Source organism: Diadema antillarum, unplaced genomic scaffold (genome assembly GCF_040938485.1).
Source record: "Diadema antillarum isolate AM-2024a unplaced genomic scaffold, OU_Dant_1.0 seq00000877_RagTag, whole genome shotgun sequence".
Classification (NCBI taxonomy): Eukaryota; Metazoa; Echinodermata; class Echinoidea; order Diadematoida; family Diadematidae; genus Diadema; species Diadema antillarum.
Window position 1 is genome coordinate 804,592 of NW_027271741.1, and position 26,349 is coordinate 830,940.

The following is a 26,349-nucleotide window of genomic DNA, read 5'->3' on the forward strand; positions in this document are numbered from 1 at the left end:
AAACAAACAAAGAAGAAGAAAAATATTGTGGTCTAAGGTGTGTTTACACCATGTTCCCGGCGGCCATAACAGCCCCATTTATTGATTTATCTATTTTCTTTATTCATTGCAAATCTTTGTACAGAGTGGCCTGATCAGCATAAAATGAATAAACATTTATTTCAAAACGATACAAAGTTTGCCCGAAACGCAGTGCGCCGTGGGTAGATAAGCCATTTTCCTTCCCTATTCGTATTCTAGTCTTGTTCGTTCCAGTCCTCTCTCCGGTAAACATACAGCTATCAGACGCTGTTCTCACGGCGTCTGGTTAGGCTATGACTACCATTATTTTCCGTAGCGTCCCAATACGGACCGCCTCCAAGTTGTGTTACGGTCTATTACGTGCCGCCATGTTTCCTTGCGTTCACCCCGTTATATCGCGGCATACAAAATTCCTCATTTGCACCGACTGCAGTGGTAAATTTTTCTGACAGTTTAAAAATCTGACACGCCATCCACGGCATCTACGGCAATCACGGCCTGCCACATTAGACAGTCCCGCCTCACCGCGTCGTTTCACGTCCATCCCGGGTTTTTTTTTCCCCCACGGTGGCCAGAAAGGGGGCTGCTGTGGCTGCCGGGAACATGGTGTAAACGCAGCTTAACATTTTCTAGATGAATTATTTGGTATCTATACATGGAACAATTCATGCTGATTTTTATTTAAAAAAAAATTAGAACACAGCGCTTACAACCGGCGTATCAAAAACAGAGAGAAATGATTGGATCTGTGTGCTTTGTCTTCGAACAGATTCTGTGTTGGGGAGTTCGCAATCTGTCTAAGTTCATGCAGATGAATGTGACGTCACCCAGTGTTGAGTTTGAGATTGGCGGGAAGGTTCTGGAATCGCAAGTAATCAAGAACGTGAAGACCAACCCAAACTTCGATCAGCCGATCCTCATCCTGCGAGTGGTAAGAAATAGAAAATCCTTTCATGAAGGGGGAGGGGGTATTGCTTTTATCAAGTCCACCGTTGCCAATTCGAGGGTCAAATGTACTATCTGACCTGCTCAAATTCACTGCAGTTCAGATAAGGGAGAATAATGATAATAATATTGCATGGTTTAAGATTTCGAAATTACAATTCAAAGCAGTTCGGATAAGGGAGAATGATAATAATGACAATGCATGGTTTAACATTTCGAAAGAACATTACAGCTGGGTAGTCACGATGTTAAATGTCAAATATGGAGGCTAAAACACATTTCTTTTTTTATGGTCATGAAGGATTTGCCACGAGAAGAACTCTACACGCCCCCGATAAACATCAAGGTGCGCGATCACCGAGCGTTCGGCCGCAAACCAATCGTGGGCATCACTGCAATCAGCGGGCTTGCAAAGTACCGGCGCATCCGATCTCTGCGACTATCTACAACGGATGACAGAGCTGGTAAGCTGTGTAGTTTTCCTTCCAGTGGGAACGTTTGATAACATTTCCAGTTTGAAAAAAAATTCTACGCTGTGTGATCCTACCTATCCAGTTTATGCAGTATTGTTTAAAAGAAGAAGCTATGAAGAAATAATGTAGGTGCAAATGAATGTTAAATGCCTCAGGAAAGTGAAATCTGTTCCTGGATGATTTCATTAATCATTCTGAACGGTAAATAGACAGCACTGTTATAACTTATAAAGATGTTACCGGCAACTTTGCAAGCCACCAGTTAAGAGTTGTTAGAAATGATTACAATGTAACGGATTTGCTGTTACGAACTGCTGATGGATTCTGTGACATATGACATACAAATTACAATGTGCACATATTTACAATTAAAAAAGAAATCTTTTAAAGTTCGATCGAAATATCAGAGGAAGGATGATGGGTTTCATTCTTAAAGAACTCACAGGGTTAAACCATAGGTTCACCCATGCCATCTAACCACAATAAAATTTACCTACCTTTGTATTACTATTATAGCTCGATGTACTTGGAATGCAACATTAAGTTTGTTGATAGATGTTCATTTGCGTACGTGTAGCCTGTAAAAGAAAATATACCTTAAATCATGAGGAAAAAGTACAGGATATGATTTCAGCCAAAACGGGAATTCAAAGCAGAGTAAAGCAAGATTTTTTGTTTATACTATTACCTTAGGACTACCGCTAACAAATGACAGTAAACTTTGTTTTCAAATGATCAGTTTTATCAATTACTGTGAATTTGAAAAAAGTATGAAAATTCCACTTTGCCCCAGACCATTGGGGCAAAGTGGAATACAAATCGCAAGGCATGCGGCGTGCGTGGAAACACACCAAACTTCATTTTACCCACAAACCCATTAGTTAACATGTTCTACCTTGTCCCGTCCACTTTGCCCCAACCATGTATAATTTTCCCAACATGCATAATTGTGACGTCGGCCAATATTTGCTAACCCTGATATCACGATTTATGGAAGCTTAAATTACTTTGTATTACTTTATATGGAAATGAAATCATTTTAAACCGAATTGAATTGAATTAAAATCCATGCATCGTTGTTACCATGGTTTTCGAGATACTATTTCAGATAAGCATTATAATTTGGCATAAAATATTTTGTCATCAATTGTTGGTTTTGAGGTATGCAAAACAAATATTTTCCCTGAAAGACACACATATAATTATTTATTTACACAGCTCTGATCTCAAAAGATGGAGCATTCCTGGAGGGATCTTGGTGCATGAGCTTTAGATTCAAGACTGAATATATATAGGTTTAATGGGGGTGTTTCACTTTGCCCTGTGTTCCTCTTTGCCCCGGGTTCCCCTACTTAACATAGGCCTGCCAGTAACCAAACAGGGTATTGTCTGGACTTTGATAAGTGCATGTTTCGTCATCTTGAAAAGCAGAGAAGCTTTGAATACTCAGTGATATTCTCCGATTAAACTCGAAACCTATTTCTGTATTACAAGACGACGTACCAGGGCTCACACTTACCCGCCCGGACAAGAAAGAGTACGAAGTGATCGACATGCCGGATGGGGAGTCTTCCACGGACAAAAGTCGAAAAGTCACACTGTCTGCCGAAGACAACCAGAGGAAGAAAAAGGTATCGATACTGATTTAGGTCCACATCGCGAGCTCGAAATCCCATAAGTTATACACAGTGGCGTATCTAGGGAAAATGGCGCCCGGGGCAAGCGCGAAAATTGCGCCCCTACCCAACCCCATCTCGGTAGGGACTTTAAACAAAGTCCACATGATATGCTTTTTCAAGCACTTTAAAGGGGTCTTTTGAGGGTGATTCAAATGTAATGAATTTTGATAAATTTTGGCGAGCGAGCGCAGCGAGCGAGCCGAAAATTTTGGTATTTCAGCTTACAAAAGAGGGAATTCTTGTCATTTTTTGCTAATCAAATCTTACAATTCCAATCAAGATATAGTGACGGCCTTATAGATAACGATTTATACCAACAAACTGCATGAGGAATTTCAAAAGTACTCTAAATTAGTACGCGCGAGTTAGCCGAAATTTGTAAATTTCCACGTCATCATCACGTTTTGTTCTTATCTCTTTGTTCTTTTTTGTTTTTTTGATAAATTTTGGCGAGCGAGCGCAGCGAGCGAGCCGAAAATTTTTGTATATCAGCTTGGCAAAACATGGAATTCTTGTCATTTTTTGCTTATTAAATCTTACAATTCTAATCAAGATATAGTGACGACCTTATAGATAACGATTTATACCAATAAACTGAGGACTTATAATACTAGTACTCTAAATTAGTACGAGCGAGTGAGCCGAAATTTGCATATTTCCGCGTCATCATTACGTTTTGTTCTTATCTTTTTTGATTTGTTGTTTTTTTTGCGCCCCCCCATAATTATGTTCGAAACTGTTGGCGTCCTCTCTTCATCCAATCGGCGATCGCTTCAGAACGAATGAAATTGCAGCCGCTGCTCCGTGTAACATTTTTCCTGCTTAATATAAAATGACATGTGTGAACACAATAGACATTATCATTTTGTGCGCGTCATCGTCACGTTTTGTTCTTATCTTCTTCTTTTCTTTTCTTTTTTTGGATAAATTTTGGCGAGCGAGCGCAGCGAGCGAGCCGAAAATTTTTGTATTTCAGCTTACAAAACATTGAATTCTTGTCATTTTTTGCTTATTTAATCTTACAATCCTAATCAAGATAATAGTGACGGCCTTATAACGATTTATACCAACAAACTGTGGACTTGAAAAAAATACTCTAACTTGTACGAGCGAGTGAGCCGAAATTTGCATATTTCCTCGTCATCATTACGTTTTGTTCTTATCTTGCTTGATTTCTTTGCGCCCCTCCCCCCCCCCCGTATGTTCGAAACCGTTTGCGCATTCTTTTGATCCAATTGGCGATCGCTTCAGAACGAAAGAAATTGCAGCCGCTGCTCCGTGAAACATTTTGCTTGCTAAATATAAAATGACATGTGTGAACACAATAGACATTATCATTTTGTCCACGTCAGTATCACCTTTTGTTCTTACCTTCTTTATTTGTATAAATTTTGGCGAGCGAACGCAGCGAGCGAGCCGAAAATTTTTGTATTTCAGCTGACAGAACATGGAATTCTTAATTGTGTGAACACAATAAACATTGTCATTTTGTCCGCGTCATCATCATGTTTTGTTTTTATCTTGTTTGATTTGGTTTTCTGCCCCCCCCCCCCTTTCCGGGCGTTTTTTTTTTTTTTTCTTCTTCTTCTTCTTCTTCTTTTCTTTTTTCTTTTTTCTTCTTCTTCGTTTTTTTTTCTTTTTCTTCTTCTTTTTTTTTTTCGTTTTTTTTTCCGTTTTTTGCGCCCCCAAGGAGTGGCGCCCGGGGCACGTGCCCCCCTTGCCCCCCCCTAGATACGCCACTGGTTATACAGCCCGTGAGTCATACAGCCTACGAGTTATACAGCCCACGAGTTATACAGCTCACGAGTTATACAGCTCACGAGTATGCATTTTCAACATTTTCTTTAGTTTTTGCGGTTACCAAAAAGTGAAATTGATGACCAGTACAAGAAGGGATTGTCGAGCCCATAGAGATATATCATGTAGATACCATACCATTTGATACAATGTGTGCTTATCATGCATGGATGTACAAGTGTATATATGTATCAGGCAAATTACTTTTTCTCCATTTTCTGTTAAGATATATGATTCTTATGTCGTTGAATCTTTCACTTTTTTCTCTTTCTCTGTAGACAATTGAGTATTGGTACCTACATTTGCCACCAAAATTACGAGAACACTCTTGTGCTGTTGTCTTTATATTAATTAAGATTATTGCCTCTCAACATAAACGATGATATTATTTCAGACGATTATTAAGAGCGCTATCTATTGACACGATCAAAACAGAGGTCATTTCATATACGAGAATCGGGTTTTACGTGTGTAAGATATTCTAAACGACTGAATCCATGTGTCCAGAAGGCTGTGAGTTTAGGCGAACGATTTTTTTTTCTGGTGTCGTTTTCTGTTGCTTCATATATACATGATATTATATTCTTTCTATATTTTTTCTGAACAGATCAGCATGGGCGGATTAAGACGAATGCAGGTATTTGAAAAGCTTTATCCCTTAACTCATAAATGTTGATTGTAATTTTCATAGACGTGTAAAAAACAATGGAATTACGATGTGATGTAATACTATATACATGAAATCCTGATCATAACATTGGTTCATCATAATGATGTAGGGGTATGGGTTACTTTGGCATAAAGATTACGATATCAAACATGTTAATTTTTAGGAGGTAATTATATTCACACCAGACACGTGTAGATAAAAATGGTACTCATTGAATACAAAATCTTTTTGTTGCAGACGACACGTGAATTCACAGTGACAAGGTATGGGTTTTGATGACGGATACACCCATGTAAATGTAACCTTTCTCTCTTTATTTCCTTTTCTCTCTTTTCTTCCTTTTCTCCTTGTTTATCCTAACAGTGGTGGCAGAGAACAAGATCGGTTGACCCGGTATGTCACAACTCATCTTGATTATTGCGCACTCCAATCTTTACACATTTAAGGATAATAAATTATGCTTGCCAACGTTCGTCATGCACTTCTTAAAGCATTGTTTAGTACACTAGAACCTTTACACTTTGGTATGGTTGTCGTGCGTGGTATCGACATTGTGATAAAATCCATACGTGCAAACTGAAACGCTAAATCATGAAACGGTTTCCTTTCTTATCTTACACACTTCATCAACATCAGCTTAGTCAATTATGTTTGGGAATAAAACATTTAAGGGTTTCTGATGGGAACCTGATCCAAATACCAAACAAGTCAACTTTAAACAAAACAAGTTTAACCGCAGAACACGGTTTTTCGACTCCTTCTCCTCTCTTATCCCATTCTTTTCAATTATTGATCTATCTCTTTTTACCCATGACTCAGCTCTTTTATATCACAATGGTTCTTCTTTCTTAAGGCATTTTCATCTGGTGTTGACATTCTTCTCTCTTGGTCTGCCTACTTTAACAAATCCAAAGTTGAACGGCAATTCTTGTTCTCCAAGATCTCCATTTTTAGCTGGGGAGATACATGATTGTTGCTTAATTCATCTTCGCTTTCATGAAAGGATCGTGTCGCACATGAACATCATCCTCAGATCTACAAGGCATCTTAAGTTTTTACCATCTAAACTCGTTCCATAATTATCACGGATAGTCATGATATGGTAGTTTTGACAAGTATAGAATATCGCAAATATTTCTGTTCACGTTATCATGATGTAATTCGTTTTACTGTAAGTAATATGAAGCTACAAGTGTTGTTATTGACGTTTTTGTTTGTCTGCCACCGTGCACATTCCACTTTTTTCTTGCATGTGTGAATTAAAACCAAATATCGAATTGAAATGAATGGAATCTAGCAGTTATGGCAGTCTTGAGTGATCATCCACCAGCATTACATCTCTTGCTCCCATCTTTTCTCCATGCATTTGCTCATCCACCGTCCACGATTGCACATCCACAGTGACACCAACTTCCTATGTTAAGGTCCTCTCTTCGACCTCTTTTGGAGACTCTCTATTTCTAGAACACAGCTGAAACTGCATGCGTATCAGCCTTCATCCTTTGGTTTTCTCTTTGTCACAGTGTCCGCGTTTAGTTTCCTCTTTGCTAACTTTTCTAGATCGACCATCTGTCAACTTTGTCATGCACAAAACTGATCATCAGCACACTGTGGTAGCTTCCAAAATACCCTCTTGTATATATCACTACATCGTCTAGACTTTTTACCGCTTCTACAATATTGCATGTAATTTGTCAACAGACGCAGGTGCCAGCAATCCGTACACCCGATGTCACTGATATACCGATTTCTAGCTCTGATTCCTTAAAAACTTGCACTCTCTTGAATCCGTGTATAGTCTATATAGCTTATTCATATTTACAGAATGATATTTGGAATTGTGTACCGTAAGTCTGTAAATTGCATGCGTTTTATCAATGTTGCTAGTTGGGGGCAACATGTGTTGGCTCACATGGGTACGGGAAATAGTAAATGTCTTTACTTATGTGTACCCTGACTTGAATTTGGCACCTTCTTTGCCTCTATCATTATTTTTGTTTTACATGTCCAGTACATGTATAGTGTATCCTTTTGTAATGTTTACTCTACTTTTTGTGTTATGTTTGTAATGTTATGATATGTACATGTATATCATGTTCTTCATCTGGTCGAATAAATAATAATCATAATCATATTGAATCCAAGCAAAGTATTATGTATTTGAAAGATTACCATTATTTTCTTTCTACTTTGCTTTCCAATCATGGTTCATAAACCTGTCTATCGCTTCATTAATAATTGGACGGTCACTATGTCTTAATAATCGTAATGAAGACTTCTCGTATATTGCGTCCGCAATTGATAAGAATCTGTTTGTCAAACTATCGACGACAACCTTGTCGATTATCAAACTTCTTTTATCGAACTTTTAGGAGGCCGTGGCAGAGGAGGAGATCGACTGGTGGTCGAAGTATTACGCATCCATCGGTGATACCGACAAGTGTGTGTCGTACTTGGAGCGCGGCTACGATACCCTGGAGGTAGGCAGAGGCGTTGAATTTTCTCACTCTCCCTCCCAGTTTCTCCTCCTTTATAAATATATGCATTTGTATATCTATATATTAATATATTTATATATATATATGCATTTATATTTCTATATATTTATATATTTACATATTTATATATTTGTATATTTGTAATATATATCCTTTCTCACCCTCAATCTATCAATATATCCCTCTCTAAAATATATGTGTACACTTCGACAATCATACACACGAAACAGAGTTTTGAATTTCCTACACTTTACTCCTTTTCGCACGGAAGGAAAATATTCAATACCGTATCCGGGCACTTACCCCCTGGGCAACTACCCTCCGGATAACTACCACCCGGATAATTACCCCCCAGGTCTATTCCCCCTTAGGGCAACTACCCCCCGGACAACTACCCTCCCAGGGCAATCACCCTCCAGGGCCATTACCCCCTAGGAAAACTACCACCCGGTCATCTACCCTCCTAGGGCAACTACCCCCAAGGGCAATTACCCCTAGGACATCTACCCCCCGGATAACTACCCCCTGGGTAACTACCCCCTGGATGACTACCCCCCGGATAACTACCCCCCAGATAACTACCACCCGGATAACTACCCCCTGGATAACTACCCCCCGGATAACTACCCCCTGGATAACTACCCCCCGGAGAACTACCCCCTGGGTAACTACCCCCCGGAGAACTACCCCCCGGATAACTACCCCCCGGATAACTACCCCCCGGATAACTACCCCCAGGATAACTACCACCCGGATAATTACTCCCCGGATAACTACCCCCAGGATAACTACCACCCGGATTACTACCCCCCCCCCCCATTAACAATACCCCCCCCCCGCCCCCTCCTGATACTTACCTACTGGACAACCCTCCCTCCCCGCCCCCCGAAAGTTACCACCCGTCGTATATTTTCCATAAGTTCATAACACCATATCAGAAGATGCACCTTTCTCTTACACTGTCATCACTCTTTTGGCTTGTCATTTATTTTCTACCGTTATAACACATGATAGACGATAAACATAAGAAAAGGAGAGTTGATTTCACTGCAATTCATATTCCCTTAACATTAGCGAGGGACTCTTCGATATAAAGCCGTAATTTCTGATAGGATCCGGGCACGGTTTTATGAAAGTTATCAGTCCTGACAAGCTGTCAGTTCCACACAATTACCAATCGTTGTAGGTCGATCAAAGCAGGTCCATGGTAACAAGTCAGTGACTCGAGCTTATCAATCAAGCAGAACCCATGGTTTTATTGAAATTATTAGATACTAACAAGATGTCATAACTGGCAACTTTTATCAAAAGGTGCCCTAATCTGTCATGAGAGTAAAATTACAGCTTGATTTACATACAAGTAGAATTGTGCTAGTTTTCAAATTAAATGTTCTCGACACTTTAAGAGGAAATCCAGTTCAAATATAAGTTAGTCTCATTAGAAAGAGTAAAATATTACGAGTTTAACGGTATTTTTTTTTTGTACAAAACACCCCTAGTTGTTAACGAAGTCTTTTGTCCTGCACCCTCTTTTTGAATAGATCTAGGGAGAGTTGTAGTTGACAGAATCCTTTTTACATTATAGGGCTGCTCTGTTTTATCCCGGCCATTTCAAGAGTATTTTTTTTTCTCAAAAAATTGAATCCTTCTTGGAATAACATGCTCTTTAATATTTCGTAAGGGGTTTCTAATTATCTCACCCAAAAGATGTTTAAAACCTGAAGTTAGGTCTCGACCAAAACCAGACGATATGAAAAAATGTTGGGTTTTTTTTTTTTCAATTCAAATAGCTAATGTGTTCGAAAATAACAATGAGAGACGTAATTTTCTGGGGGAGAGTTATTGTAAGAGGGGTGATTGTTTGGAGCCTAATTTTAATAAGGAGTAATTGTCAAGGGAGGTAATGTTCTGCAGTGATCATACCAAGGAGGTGACAATCTCTTCCCACATCCTTGATATACTAGTTGTTAATATGCCCAATAATGCAGTAGGGCAATTCTGAAATGAGCGTTAACGGTATAACAGTAAAATAGTTACAAAATTGATGAAACAATGCAAAGAAAGCAAATTAAGACAGAGACGAAGTACACAAATAAAGATACAGTGCACTCCCGTTACAACGAACACGGTTATAACGAAATTTCGTTATAACGAAGCAAAACTTCTGGTCCCAAAATTATCGCCATTAAAGTCTATGGTACAAAATTCGCTTATAACGAAGACGGTTATAACAAAATTTTCGTTATCACGAAGTCTTTTCTGAGCGCCACTGACAAAGAAAAACAAAAGAAATGCGCTCCGTTATAACGAAATGCGGATCGCATTCGAAAATGCGTAGCGGAACAAGCATTATTAAAGCGTCTCTGCATGAGCGAACGCATCATTAAATGTTCACTCCGTGTATCACGCACAGTTTCCGAGGGGAACTTGCGTTGTTGTAATAAAATAATTTGAATTCAGATAAGGTTTGTTTCATTGTTCCGAAGTCCTTTAATACAAAACACACAGATTCTGATACAACTAAATGTCCGTTAGTTCGGAAATGAAAGAGGGTTTGTTATTAAGCACATTTTGGCGTTATTCCAAAGGTTCGTTAATTCGATAATAAAATATGGTCCTTATTCTTATTCTTATACGGTTCGTTAGTCCGAAAATGATAGGAATTCAAAACGTTCGTTAATCGGAACATTACAAAAAGTATCGTTAATCCATGGTGGAAAAAGGAGAGTACACTAACAAAACTTAAGAATTGCAATCTTTATAATCGTCTTAAGATAAATAAATCTTCGAAATAACTAACCTTTCTCATCTTTTTTTTCATTAACAAAATTTCTTCGGAATAACGAACCTTATTTCATTTTCGGATGAAAAAGCCTTCGGAACAACGGACTTTCTGACTAGTGAACCTTTTTCTTTTTTCTTTTTGATTTATAAACCTTCAGAATGACGAACCTCATTTCATTTTCAGATCAACGAACCTTCGGAAAATGAACAATATATTATTTTGATCTAGATTATGAACTTTCGGAATGATGATTCTGCGGAAATGCGAACCTTCACATAAACAAACCATCGGAATCCCGGGAATGGCGAAACTTCGGAATAAGGAGTCTTCGGAGTAACGTACTTTAGTAAGAAAAGAACCTTTGGAATAGCGAACTGTAACCAAATCCTACACCGTCATTTTCTACACATGTGTGACAACACAAACAACTTTATGCTCTTTTTAAAATGTAATATTTAAACGAAATTAAAAAGGTATTCTCCCATTTCACATAGCTTTCCAGCGTATGATGAGGATTCAACAAACAAAATTTTTTTATGCGTGGTTTCCTTCTTTTCGTTATACATTGCATATTATATTTGTTCGGTTACAACGAAATTTCGTTAAAACGAAAAAAAAAAAAACTGCCGGTCCTGAGCATTTCGTTTTAACGGGAGTGCACTGCACATGAACACACACGAGATAAATCCCTTGTAATGAGAGAAAGAGGAAAGGTGAGTTATGAATGACAGGAATAGACTACCTTCACAGTGGACAGAGAAAAGCGAGAGGGAAGAGGAAGATGATGGGTCAAAACCAGGGCACGTGAGGCATGAGATATAAGCTCCTCAAAATAAAGAAGTGTTACATGGAGTTGTGGTAAACGATAGACAATTGTGGTTAAAAAATATTGCAAAAAGTTTAACTCATTCTGAAGTGTAACATTTCTTCAAAATGTCTTTAGTTCAATGGTAAAGGCATTCAAACTTAAAACTTCTTTTATACTATACTATCAAGAGAAATCCGAAATTTCGGAACAGTAAAAGAAAATACAGATTTAGCGAAAATAGTTTGGTTAAAGGCATTGACATTTACTGGATTACCGGGTAGGATATGAAGGGACAGCTTCGTTTTTTATTAACATAGAGTCAAAATACAGAGGGAGAAATTAAGCTTTTACATAAATTGTCCTAAGTGCAAACGATACAAATCGTAAATCTTTAAGATGTTGTTTTCATAAAATGATGTATCAGTATGGCATCTCCGTGATTCCTGGCAAATAATACAAAGAACTTCGTTTCCTGTAGTAATGATATTCTTTTTATTAAAGGTAAGATGGGGGGGGGGAGGCAATGACCCGGGAGGTAGTTACCCAGGGGGTAATTGGCGTGGTGCACTGTCCTGGGGTAATTTTCGTCTTGATAGTTATAGGGGAGGGGGAGTTGTAGGCTTGCTTATCCGGGGTAATCATCCTCGGGAAGTTATCGGAGGGTGTAGTTATCGGGTGGAAGTTATCTGGGGTCTAGTTATCGGAGGAGGGGGTAATTAACCTGGGGATAATTATCCTGGTGGTAATTATCGGGGGGGGGGGGTAGTTATCCGGAGGGTAATTATCGGGGGGGGGGGGTGATTATCCGGGGGGTAATTATCCGGGGGGTAATTATCCGAGGGGTAATTATCCGGGGGGTAGTTATCCGGGGGGTAGTTATCCGGGGGGTAGTTATCCTGGGGGTAGTTACCCAGGGGGTAGTTCTCCGGGGGGTAGTTACCCAGGGGGTAGTTCTCCGGGGGGTAGTTATCCAGGGGGTAGTTCTCCGGGGGGTAGTTATCCAGGGGGTAGTTATCCGGGTGGTAGTTATCCAGGGGGTAGTTATCCGAGGGGGTAGTTATCCAGGGGTAGTTATCCGAGGGGTAGTTATCCAGGGGGTAGTTTTCCTAAGGGGGAATTGCCCTGGGGGGTGATTGCCCTTGGAGGGTAGTTGTCCGGGGGGTAGATGTCCTAGGGGGTAATTACCCTGGAGGGTAATTGCCCTTGGAGGGTAGTTGTCCGGGGGGTAGTTGCCCTAGGGGGGAATTGTCCTGGGGGGTAATTATCCGGGTGGTAGTTATCCGGAGGGTGGTTTTCCAGGGGGTACTGTTCCTAGAACCGATTATCAAATATCAAATAGTAAGATGCCCCTTCGAAAGGTTTCAGCTGCCACTTTGTTTTGCACATTTGAGAGAATTTGTTTATTTAGTTTACATTCATGTTTATACAATTTGCCTATAAATTTATCTTTGCAGAGCAATTCCCAGGACACTGCATACATTTCTGTTTGTGTCTCACCTTTATGACAAGGAAGTCAATCTTTCTCACAACAACTGGGCGTACAATTCAAAATTCATTTCCATGAACAATAACATCTTTCAAGAATGTCACACCATGATGATCCGACCGGTATAGTAGAGGTAGTGATCGATGAACTCTTCTATATCTTGATATTTTAGATTCTGATGACAAAATTTACTAGAGGCTGATGATCACCACACTATTATTCTGTACTTGCGATCATTCGTTGGGTTATTCTTCTATTCCAGCTCATTCCTTACGAACTAGAGAAGGTTCCAGAATTCAACGGCTTCTCCGATTTTTGCGACACGTTCTCCCTGACTCGAGGCAAGGTGAAAGGGGACCAAGAACCGAGCAACGTGGGCGAGTTCAAGGTACAAAATGATCACATGCGGGCAGAGAATCAAAGTCGCAGTTGAACACTGTCTTGGTTAATTTCAAAATCGGTTAGATTTTTTTTTTAAACTGAAACATAATCCATAGAATGAAGAAACATTTTGCATAAAATGTTTGAAAAACAATAAAGTCACCATCAAGATAGTTATTACCAAAATAATATAATGCTAATTAATTCAAGGATGTCAAATCTGGTCATGCACTCACAGATCTTACCATAATCCCTCTTCTCTACTGTACATATCTCTGCCCGTAGGCGATCGCTGATGCAATAATCCTCTTCTAGTCTCTCCTGTCGTAGCTCTAGTGCAGCACCATAATCCATGTTTATTGTTGAAATTCCTGAAAAACCTTGCCGCTATCCACATTGATCATCCGCATTGATCATCCTCATCATCCATTGCTATGGGGGCGCTGTGGCATAGTAGATAAGACTCTCGACTCCCAATCGGAGAACCCGAGTTCGAATCCCGCCCAGTGCTGACGTCCTTGGACAAGATGTTTTACCCACGAGGTCCCTCTCGGCCCAGGTGTATAAATGGGTACCTGGCAACGCCAGGGTATTAAATAATAATGGCAGGGCCCTCTGGTAGAGCAGTGGCAACACTGAAGAGGCTACCCTGGATAAATAAGACATTATTATTATTATTATTATTATTATTATTATTATTATTATTATTTCTATTATCATCATTATTATATATTACGATCATCGTTATTATCATCTTCATGTCAAAGCCGTCAAGTTGATATGAACTGATGCCATAGTTACAAGAGACTTACTAGCAGTTGATTGGCTGCTGCATAGCAGTTGCCATGGGAACTGCAATCACTGTGTGTCGCATGTTTTATGTATCTGAGACCCATGCAGGTGACCTGAAGATTCTCTTTGTCTATAATCCCCTGTCCTTTTAGGGCTCGTTCAAGATCTACCCACTGCCTCCGGAGATGAAGGAACCCCTGGAACCAATGTTCTTCAAACAGGGCGAGCTACCGCACGTCGGGCTCGTGGAATGCATCGTGCGCGTCTACGTGGTGCGCGCGCATCAGCTGTGCCCCATGGACAGAAATGGTCTGGTAAGACGACAATAGCTGCTACATTAATGCTCGATCTAAGTGATAAAACTCATGCCGCCTCACTAGCATTTACAAACACAAGAACAACAACAACAGTATCAAACTTCAAGTAGACTCGTCACACGAACAAGAAGTGACTCAACAAGAACGCAACAGATTCAAGAACACCAACTACAGTACAAAGATTCAAAACGCTAAATTCACTGTCAAATCAAGCTCTGTGTTCTTGTTGAGAATGACTTGTATGACACCAACAACTGTCTGCATGTAAGAAAAACAAAATTTCATTTGATATTCCATGCATTATTAATATGACTCCTTTGGTAGTCTCACAAATTCATCTTTATTCTAAACATATGAGATCTACAGTGTAACTTATGATATGCACTTAATATACTTATCGAGAAAGAAAAGGAGAGAGAGAAAAAAAAAACAAAAAAGAGGAAGAGAGAGAAGAGACCAACAAATAGCTGCTATATTCTCTTATTTTCAATCAACGCATTCATATGCTGTATTCCTAGTAGTTAACGCCCGTTATGTAACAGTTCTGCTGCAAATTTGCATTCAGTAATTCCTTTTTGTCACTCACAAATTTTGCTCGACAGTCTGATCCTTACGTCATCGTTTCCCTTGGCAACAAGAAGCAGGACGACAATGAGAATTACGTGCCCAACACCCTCGATCCTTTCTTCGGCAGGTAACGCTTACGAGATTGTGTCCAATCTTGATACATATTGTTTCAACACACATCATTCTCGTTCATTTTAAAATTAATTTCATTTCCTTTTATCTATATGAAATGTGTACATCATCGAACTTCCATCATCGTCACCATCACCTTCATCGTCACCATCACCTTCATCGTCACCATCAATACCATCTTCGTCAAAGTTATTATTTTCACTGACAGTGATTTGCTGGTTATCGTTGTGTAAAGATTTTCTCCGCTCTCTTTAAAATGAGGCCGACCACGATTTTAAATTTTCACTGAGCCTGCTTTGTCATCTTGATACATTTCCGCTAAGTAAAAGAAATATTGGGTTAGTTTTAGATTCTGCCAAAGGGCAGAGCAGTATTGAAAGGTTAAGTCTAATCTGATGTATATTCCTTATCAATCGACATGTATATATAATCTCAGAAGTTTTCACTAGCGTGGTGCGGAAGGTAAATGCGATTTTGGTGAAGTGAATATAAATAAGGCAATTTTTATGCAGCTCAAATGTGTTCCCTTCCCCTTCCCAAGTTCATAAACCAATAAGTACATCTATGAATCTTCGACAGAGGTTGCATGACAATTTGTTTGCATTAGTTGATACATAAGCTTTTTTCGATCATTTCAAGAGGACGATACAAAAGTTACAGACTGCTATTATGCAACAGGTAGAAATTCCCTTTTACACTATACACGGTTGTGCTACCTGCATGTCGCATGGCGGGAGAACCCCTTCCCTACTACAGACATACGCAAATAAAACAATCCAGTTTTGGTTGTTGTTGTTGCTGTTCTTTTTTACATAGCCCTGATGTCTTTAGGTTTCGCTTTGTCCTGATAAGGGTAAACCAATATACATCTAGTATGGTCCAAATCTGAAACTACTAGTAACTACTGAAAGCATACTACTATGGACTGATACAATGACCACTTCCAAATTATGTCATATTGACTACTCGTGGCAGTTATTATGGCACATTGCTATAGTGGTCATCATCACGTGGCCATAAAATCGCCATATGCATTTTTCCATTTTTTAATAACAAGCTCATTTGTCTCATTTTGGTCTAGATTGTTTGAGATCAAGACGGTTCTGCCGATACACAAGGACCTCGTGATCACAGTGATGGATCGGGACCTACTGAGCCGTGACGATATGATCGGTCAAACTGTCATCGATCTCGAGAATCGATTTCTGACGCAGTACCGCGCAACTTGTGGTCTACCCCAAACATACAACATGTGAGCACACCTCGTCATTCTTATTATGATATCGAATTATGTTGAACGTTTTTGCTTGCTTGTTTTGTTATGATCTAGTGTACAAAGAGTATAGTCTCTTCAATGTAGACTCTCGTCTCCAAGAAGGTCATACCATTATCTATTATACCATGTCATAATTTGGTACCCATCTATATTGTTGAATTGAATTGAATTGAATGGAATGGAATGGAATGAAATTGAATTGAATTGAATTGAATTGAATTGAATTAAATTAAATTAAATTGCACTGAATTTGAATTGAGTTGAGCTGAGTTGGGTTGAATTGAATTGAATTGGGTTGGGTTGAGTTGAACTGACTTGAACTGAACTGAATTGAACTGAACTGAGTCGATGAATTGAATTGAATATGTATATGGTCACTGGTCACTATGTAGTCTTACGGCTTCGCTGCAACTTACTGTGTGAAATTACAGCTCAGGCCCGAACATCTGGCGCGACACGGGCACTCCCCGCCAGCTCCTGGCCGAGCACTGCAAGCGACACTCGATGGCTCCCCCGATCTTTGAGGACGCAGATCCACCTTCAAGCGTCATCGTTGGAGGCGAGACTTTCAATTTGATTGACCTCGGTAAGTCTATGTCAGCCTGTTGCGCAAGTTCAGAAGCCATTCGCAAGACGTGATTTAACGTTTTTGATGATATGACTAGTACTGTTTGCAATTGTTTTCAGTAATCAGGGGTGGCGCAGCCGTGGGGGCCGTGGGGGCTCGGGCCCCCACACTTTTTGTGCACCATACAAAGGAATACATAAGGTGTCATCACTTTGGACCCCCACACTTTTTTCAACCCGGAAGTACGTAAGAGGCACTACAATGGGAGGGGAGAGAATGAGCTGAGGACTTTTTTTTTTTTGCTTGTCAGCTGAAGAAACCCGGAAGTGGACGGTTAGATATGAGCTGAGGAATTTTTTTTCGTTTTTTTTTTTTTGCTTGTTAGCTGAAGAAACCCGGAAGTGGACGGGTAGAGATGAGCTGAGGACCTTTTTTTTTTTCTTCTTCTTTTTTTTCTTTTTTCTTTTTTTGCTTGTCAGCTGAAGAAACCCGGAAGTGGACGGGGACGGGGAGAGATGAGCTGAGGACCTTTTTTATTCTTTTTAACAGTGCGCCGGCCCTGGTAATGACTAATGGTGATAGTTATTAGTTGTATGATAATACTAGAAGACATGATTATTAAAGTGAAATATGGATCAAGGAGAACTGGTCTAGGCCTTAACATGTTGCCTGTGTTGTTGCTGTACTGTATAGTTACCATCTCGAATGCTGTCAGAAAATACACTTGTACTTGATCAAGTAAATAGTGACTGAAATATTGAAATCTATCCCGACTTTCCAAAAAGCAAAGCGACTAACCACTCTATCTCGATTACCTTCGACCTCACGAAAATCCACTCGTAGAGGCCAACAAGATTCAAAACGAGCACTGGGGCCCGGCGGACCAGAGACTGGCCCTCTACGCTCTGCGGGCCCAAAAATTGGTCCGGGAGCACGTGGAGACTCGGAAGCTGTACAACCCTGTCATGCCAGACCTGGTCCAGGGCCACCTCGAGATGTGGGTAGACATCTTTCCCAGCGGTATGAGCCAGCCGGGACCGCCTTTTGACATCACTGTTCGAAAGGCCAAGAAGTAAGCTTAATTCATGTACACCAACGCCCTGCACCAATGATTGTTCTTGCTTCTGAAACTTCAACAGTTAGTAGCTGCTTGAAGGTTCAAAATCTGTCATAGAATAGTGCCAGACTGTGTATACATCTAATATGATATGTCAGACTGTCAATACGCAGTTACAAAATCAACTGTCTAGAAACATAACTTTTCCTGGTTACAGACAAGGTAGTATTTTAGTAAGGAAAGAGTACCTTGCCTGTGGAAGGGCATTACTTCTGCCGTTAACGGATTAAAAGCATAGACCTTAAGATTTAGAATCCTTGATCATATTCACAGCAACTCTCACTATAACATCTGATATATAACATTCTGCTTCATTTTTTGATGATTTGCTATGGAGAACGTTTTCACAACACCAAAGAAATGTGATCCTGATACTAACTATACCTTAAAATGAAGAAAGGTCAGCTGTTTTCAGTAGCGACTGCAGAATGATATGAGAAATAAAAAGGATAAGTGATAAGAAATAAATACAAAAGCATCGATGTAACTCTTAAAACGGCCAAGGAATTGCGACTGATTGACAAATTGCCCTATACATCGACGTCGATGTCGCGCATTTTGTCAATCAGTTGCATAATAAAGCCTCTCGACGGAAGAATTTCATGAATTTGTCCCAAGGAATTATAGCAAATAAGCGAATGGAATATCATGAGGTTCTTTTACAATGAACATATCCTGAAAATTGCATCAACTGGTCTTGTGATATTATCAAGCGACAAACAAACAAAGAAACAAACGGCCAAACTTCGGGAATAAAAAAAAAACACAACAGAACCTCCTCGGCAGAAGTAAATATAAGTTTGGATTCAAGTGAATCCATAGAATAGTGATCATATCATAATTATGTTTATGTAATACTCTTATTAGATTTCAGCTTCGCTGCGTCATCTGGAACACAGTAGACGTGATCTTGGACGAGACTTCAATAACTGGTGAGAGGATGAGCGACATCTACGTCAAAGGGTGAGCAAAATGTGTTCGTTTTATTTGAAAGGGATGGTCAAAGGGTGAAAACAGTGTGTCCGTTTTGTTTTAAAGTGATGGTCAAAGGGTCAGCAAAATGTGTCCGATTTATTTGAAAGGGAAGGTCAAAGGGTGAGCAAAATGTGTCCGTTTTATTTTAAAGGGATGGTCAAATGGTGAGCAAAATGTGTCCGTTTTATTTTAAAGGGATGGTCAAGGGGTCAGCAAAATGTGTCCGATTTATTTGAAAGGGAAGGTCAAAGGGTGAGCAAAATGTGTCCGTTTTATTTTAAAGGATGGTCAAATGGTGAGCAAAATGTGTCCATTTTATTTATAAGGGATGGTCAAAGGGTCAGCAAAATGTGTCCGATTTATTTGAAAAGGAAGGTCAAAGGGTGAGCAAAATGTGTCCGTTTTATTTGAAAAGGAAGGTCAAATGGTGAGCAAAATGTGTCCGTTTTATTTCAAAGGGATGGTCAAATGGTGAACAAAGTGTGTCCACTTTGTTTTAAAGGGATGGTCAAAGGGTGAGCAAAATGTGTCCGTTTTATTTTAAAGGGATGGTCAAATGGTGAGCAAAGTGTGTCCGTTTTATTTTATAGTGATGGTCAAAAGGGTGAGCAACGTGTGTGTCCGTTTTATTTCAGTGTTACCTTTCTCCACTTTGAGGTCTCTCTCGCCCTCGTGTAAATGAATTCTTAGTACATCGACACGAAGTCTAAGAACTAATTTTTAGAATCTGGCAAATGCGAAAAATATGACACATTCAAACCTTTTCATGTTTCATCCCAACGTTTCCAAAGGAGGAGGAGTAGCTCAAGTTTCATAAGGATCTTTCAAGATTTATAATTTTTTCACTAAATAATTTGTTTTCGTTGGTGAATCAATACGTCAAAATAAATGCAATCCGTCTGCAATTTAATGAAATCATAGCTAACTATTATAATTAAGGCATTGATTTCATAGCAACATCTGATTGGGAATCCATCTGCTGATTAGCCCCCCCCCCCCCACCCCACCCCAAACACACACACACCCTCGAAAATTTTTGTGGGTTATGTCTGATATAACTCTGGATTGAGCGCGAAAATATCCACGGTGTGCGCATGCTTGAAACTTTAGTGTATAAGCTATAGGTGTTTAAATCAGTATCAGACCGGTGTAACAAAATAAGCACACGAACAGAAACAGAAACCAGTTCATATTTCTTCGCATATATATTATGCATGGACAGCTGGCTGGCTGGTCAAGACGAGAAGCAGGAGACGGATGTCCACTACCGGTCACTCAACGGAGAGGGCAACTTCAACTGGAGATTCGTCTTTGACATGGATTACATTCCGCCCGAGCGCGTGCTCGTGGTCAAGAGAAAGGTGAGTGCAAATGCTACGCGCATATCCGCGGACGCCTCCGTGTCGATAAAGGTGGTGGTGGGCGGACGGGATGGTGGGGGGGGGGGGGGGGGGAGGGCATGTTTAGTGTGTTGAACGGAGCGGGGAATATATTTATTCATTTACTTTTTTTTTAGGGGGGAGGGGGTAATTTGAATATTATGAAAGGAAAACAACAGATGATGGCACTCGACCGTGCGCTGTCGAAGGAGTCGTACTTCAGATGGAGGAGAAATCCTTTGAGGAAATAAACGGAATATCATCTAACTGTCAACATTGTGTCTTACGTAGAAACATACTAACGAGCAAGTATTAAGCACGAGGATACAGGTATTATCTAGGAATAGTAGCACTTGGTTAGGTATTGGTGCCAGGAGATTTATTTCCAGAACGGAGAGAGGGATTTCATTGAACAGAATGTAGAAGACATAATGAATGCGCCATCGCGTATTCATTATCCAGCAGATAATACATGTAGAAACAAGTGTGCAGCAAAATTGAACCCATGGAGTAGGCTTCATTTGGAAATAGATATGCGAGCCCATAAGTGACATATCTGATACAAAATTACCTAGAAAGGGTAAGCGTTATGGGATATACCGATAACACCAGTACTAATGGCAGTGATGGGAATGAGGAACAGCCGAAACAAGTTGAATTGTCTTCATCATTACCACTATCCATGTCTTTGTTTGCGACAATGTAGTTGTAAAAGTGATGATAAAATTATTTGCCATCACGCGTAAGGAAAAGAATTACAGTTCAGTCTGAACATAATAGACTCGGTCTGATTTTCATTCCTCAATATATTTTTGTTTCCACTTTAGGAACATTTCTGGAGTGTTAGCGCCACGGAAATACGAGTTCCTCCCACATTCGTAATTCAAATTTGGGACAACGACAAATTCTCCGCTGACGACTTCCTTGGTTTGTTGTTTTCACTTGTTTTTTTTTTTTATATATTCAATCGCACTGTATGTTCACCACAATTTTGATGATACATTGTACAGTTACTTGACTCGAGCGGAGCCGAGAAAAAAAAATAATAAAGCCGGCAAATAACTTGAATGACGCTCACCGAAGGAGTTGAGTGAATGATAAAAAGGGACAGATTTCATCGATAGTAAATTCGTGACATTTGACAATTGTTTGATGGGGTAATTCGGCAAAGAGGAGTAAATCAATGAATGTGTTTACTCGTTGTGCTCATGTTTATCCCATAGTTTGTTTTTATTGTTATGTTTGTGGGGAAAAAAAGTCGCGCCAAAATGATCAAATCTTACGTCACATTTAAGAGATCAGGATGATGAGAGAGAAAGAGTCTGTCTTTCTGTCTGTCTGTCCATCCGTCCCTCCGTCTGTCTGTCTGTCTGTCTATCTATCTGTCTACTATGATATTCTCTTTCTCGGCTAAACATTTTTTGGAAAAGGTTTTCATTAACATATACTGTACATGGGTCCGTCTTTCTGTCTGTCTGTCCATCCGTCCCTCCGTCTGTCTGTGTGTCTGTCTGTCTATCTATCTATCTACCCTGATATTCTCTTTCTCGGATAAACATTTTTTGGAAAAGGTTCTCATTAACATATACTGTACATGGGAAAGAATATGAAAATGAATTCTGGTCCTCCAACCAACTCCATTCCCTCTCCCACTCTACAGGTGCCGTGGAACTGGACCTGAACCGAATGGTGGTCCCTGCGAAGAAGTCCTACCAGTGTTCGCTGAACCAGCTACCCGGTGGGGACGGGTCGAAGAAAGGTAGCTCACGGCAGGTCAGCTACATGTCTCTCTTCGATCAGAAGCGGGTCCGAGGCTGGTGGCCATGCTACTGCACGGAAGGGGATGAAGACCTACGTACCCTGGCGGTCAGTTTATCCAATCTTTATTAGCGCAAGCTATCTTACTATAGTATTTGATTGTCGTGCGTATGTAGGTCCTATTACGTCCAATAAACACACTCCAAAAAGAAAGAGGAATTAACTCCCTACAGAACTTTTCGAAAATGACAAAAATTGGATAAGCAACAAGGAAGATATGACATTTTGAAATTTCACATTTTTCAGGAAACATTTCTTGACCGGTCCTTATGCATATTCAAGTGAGTGAGTGAGTTGATGATGTCATGTTCTCGCAATTTTTCATGCATTATTTTATATGAAATTTGGGGAAATCGTTATTTCATCTTACAGCTAAAAAGCATATTCCCTACCAAAATATATCAGAGATAACATTTGTTCGTTCTAATTTAAGAACGTTTTAAGGCAAGTTTTATATTCATAGAGCTGACAGCTGAAACAGTAGATTTTTGTCACTTCTGTATTTGAAATGAATAAGAAACTGTGATAGCATGAGATCATCAACTTGCTGAAATGAATATTCATAACGACTGCTCAAGGAGTGTTTTCCTAAAATATTTGACATTTCCTAATGTCGTAATTTTCTCATTTCTCATCCGATTTTGATTAATTTGCACTGTTCTGCAGGGATATTTTCTCTCTTTCTTGTAAAATCAATGAAAAAATTTTAGTGGATTTTCCCAACATTAATGGTCCTGGGTTTAAATCCTGCCAGGTGCGTTCATAATTAGTCGAATTGTTTCTCTCACATTGTATATAGACCCAGGTTTCTAACCCTAGAAAGATAAAACTACGATTCAAAGAAGACGTTTCTTTTGAGGTTATTGCGATTCGGGAATTGCACAGCGTCGCTGCTTTGTGCCGTTTGACCCGGAAAGCAAACAAGTCAACTATACAAACACATTCCAAAACGACGTATATCATGCTTCTCATTGCCGTTTCGAATTGGCGTTTTGTGTAGGAAATCACGGATGAAAACACGGTCCCGATTATCTATCACCGGAAATAATGTATGGAAAGTGCAGAGTAAATAATATTTCGAGGTAATGACAAGCCCCCTTTGATACTGTACACTTGTTTGAAGAGCAAGCAGTCCAAAAAATTGGCTCCCTTGAGATAATAAAACTCCACGATCCTATCAAAGCTGCCATTACTTTGCCTTTTTGATACATTTGAGTGTCATGTCAACAGCCGTTATAATCATACTCTTTCAAACTAAATAGATTCTAAATCATAAGTGCAAACCTGCCAGGTGAAACATCAAATATGGAGTATAATCAGGCAAACTCCCCGCCGTCATTTGGATTTTTCAGTTGCGTGTTTGTTTGTTTGTTAGTTTGTTTGTTTGTCTATTTTCCATTTCACATTAAAAATACACCAAAAAAAAAAAAACTTAAATCATACATAGATAATTAATCAAAGGTTACAAATTAAATGGATGGATTGTCCATGCTTTGAAAGTCGATGTTTATACATGAGTCCTATATGATGTATCTCTCACTGCAGGGGAAGGTCGAAATGGAGCTGGAAATTCTAGACGAGGGTGAGATCGAAGAGCGGCCCACAGCTCCGGGAAGGGACGAACCCAACCAACACCCCCATCTAGACCCGCCAAAGTTAGTATCTTACTGATCTTATTTGGTTTTCCCATGCATAAGTTCTTTGTAGTTAAGTTTCTACGATGTGTAAGCAAAGTCATCCAGCAAGTGTTATCCTGTATGTCGCAAGAATTTTGTTCCCTATACAAACGAGGGATAATATTCAAGAAGAGTTCGTGCCACGCTTCAAATTCAAATACATTGTACTCCAAGGCAATTATTTCAATAAGATATGCAGTATGCATGGCCTGCAACTCCCTTTAGGTCAGTTGCAATATCTGTATATAATTATAGCTTACAATATCTTGGTATATGTTTTACATTATCAAACGGCACCAGATAAAGATAATGTGGCATGGTTTATTCTCGTTTCTCCAACTGAATATCAACAATATTGACTGAAACATGTTTTGTGTGTTATTGCGCAGGGCGTTCCTAACATGTATATTACAGAAGGCACGGACCATGATTTTGTCCACTTAAATATCATCGCTATTTGACTGAAAACTTTAAATTTGAAATAAAAGGGGTGTTGATATGCAATATATCATAATGTGGAGAATGTTTCTCCTCCATCTTTAATGAATAGCCACAGCAGCTACATTGAATGAGAACTCGTGTTTTAAATAATCTAATACACAAAAAGCGTCCTATTTCCATAAACTTATACATGGTAACGGAGAGGTCAAGTTGTAACTTATCACGTGACATTCCCAGATAAAACTTTACTGGTGTGGCGATCCAAAACCGTGGGTCTCCACGTAAATCCTTTTTGCGTCATTTTGCGTCATTTCAGTCCAGCCACGTTTGCATCTGTCACTTCAAGAGTAGGCATGAATTAATCTCACAGATTTGATATATAAAATTGAATTTCCCTTCAAAAGCATTTTTCATGATTTGATTTTATGGCACTATGCATATCAACGTGCAAATATACCACACATGCCTGCGGTGAAGCATAATGATTATGTGCAATATGTGCATAATGTGCATAATGATTATGTGCAATATGATTTGATTTTATGGCACTATGCATAGCAACGTGCAAATATACCACACATGCCTGCGGTAAAGCATAATGATTATGTGCAATGTCAGAGACGTGTATTTGAATATTTTGGGGGGTTTTGTTTTGTTTTGTTTTTTTGTTTGTTTGTTTGTTTGTTTTATTTCCGTCATAACATACATACAGATATAAAAGACAACATATAAGGTGCAAGGAAAATGATACATCATGCATAAAATGAAACATACATACATAGCAAATGAATAATGTGACACATCATCGACATACAAAATAATAGAATGTAGGATTATAGAAATAACAGCTGGATAGCCCATAATCAGCTGCACTTTTCTGGTGCCGCTGGTTTTCCACGAGGACCAGTTATAAAGAGGTATGGAAAAGAAAGAAAAAAGAGTAGAAGATTACATATTATATAAATACAAAATTATACTAATCCCATGAAATATCACTTTATAATGCAATATTATACAAAATCTCAAGGCAAAATACGCTTTCTTGATAAGTGTAGATACATTTCTTGTGTATCAGAAAAAATATATGTATATCTAGATAAGTTGACACAGATGAGATTAAACTGATTCAGAAAGGGACCGTTTAAAATCATTCAGTGACTTGTAGTCACGTACAGCATGCGGAAGGCTGTTATATAGTTTGGCTCCCCTGTAGAAAAATGCACGTTTGCAAAAGTTTGTCCGAGGTTTCGGAAGGCTGAGGCTACTGTGCCGAAATTGGTAGGGTTGGGGGGAATAGAATATATTTTCGTTTAAATAGGTAAGTGTTAAATTATTCAAAATCTTTTTGAAACGCAGTCGCCCAGAGACTTCCTTCCTGTGGTTCACCTCCCCCTGGAAATCCATTCGCTTCATCATCTGGTACAACTACAAGTGGTACATCATCATCGGCATCCTCGTCATCCTCCTAATCATCTTCCTCATTCTCTTCATCTACAACGTGCCGGGAGCATCCGTCAACGCCGTCTTCAACTAGAACACCTAGGATGCCTTCAGCCTAAGGATGCCTTCAATCTACGAAGACATTTGCCTCTTACTCATGATCATTATATGGATGATGTTGTACAAGAGCACGAATCCTCACTTAGAATTAACAACGATGTGTTCAGACGATACGCTTTAATCAACTGCAAGTCCAACGTGGACCTACGAGCGAGAGAACGCCAAATCTTCAACGCAAACACTGCCTT

The 26,349-nt window shown here is 39.5% G+C and overlaps 1 protein-coding gene across 1 annotated transcript in view; it reads left to right on the forward strand.

Annotated features, from left to right (window-relative positions):
• Positions 1-26,135, forward strand: part of LOC139740753 (myoferlin-like) — a 76,832-nt gene extending 50,697 nt beyond the window's left edge. Inside the window, exons 34-51 of the mRNA XM_071651328.1 lie at positions 791-952; positions 1,268-1,430; positions 2,934-3,070; positions 5,523-5,552; positions 5,949-5,978; positions 7,958-8,065; positions 13,425-13,550; positions 14,488-14,649; positions 15,255-15,346; positions 16,433-16,603; positions 17,059-17,213; positions 18,039-18,267; positions 19,180-19,275; positions 20,510-20,648; positions 21,494-21,593; positions 22,327-22,532; positions 24,030-24,139; positions 25,958-26,135. Of these exons, the coding sequence (XP_071507429.1) occupies positions 791-952; positions 1,268-1,430; positions 2,934-3,070; positions 5,523-5,552; positions 5,949-5,978; positions 7,958-8,065; positions 13,425-13,550; positions 14,488-14,649; positions 15,255-15,346; positions 16,433-16,603; positions 17,059-17,213; positions 18,039-18,267; positions 19,180-19,275; positions 20,510-20,648; positions 21,494-21,593; positions 22,327-22,532; positions 24,030-24,139; positions 25,958-26,135 (2,394 nt within the window). The remainder of the gene's footprint in view (positions 1-790; positions 953-1,267; positions 1,431-2,933; positions 3,071-5,522; positions 5,553-5,948; positions 5,979-7,957; positions 8,066-13,424; positions 13,551-14,487; positions 14,650-15,254; positions 15,347-16,432; positions 16,604-17,058; positions 17,214-18,038; positions 18,268-19,179; positions 19,276-20,509; positions 20,649-21,493; positions 21,594-22,326; positions 22,533-24,029; positions 24,140-25,957) is intronic.
• The last annotated feature ends 214 nt before the right edge of the window (positions 26,136-26,349 follow it).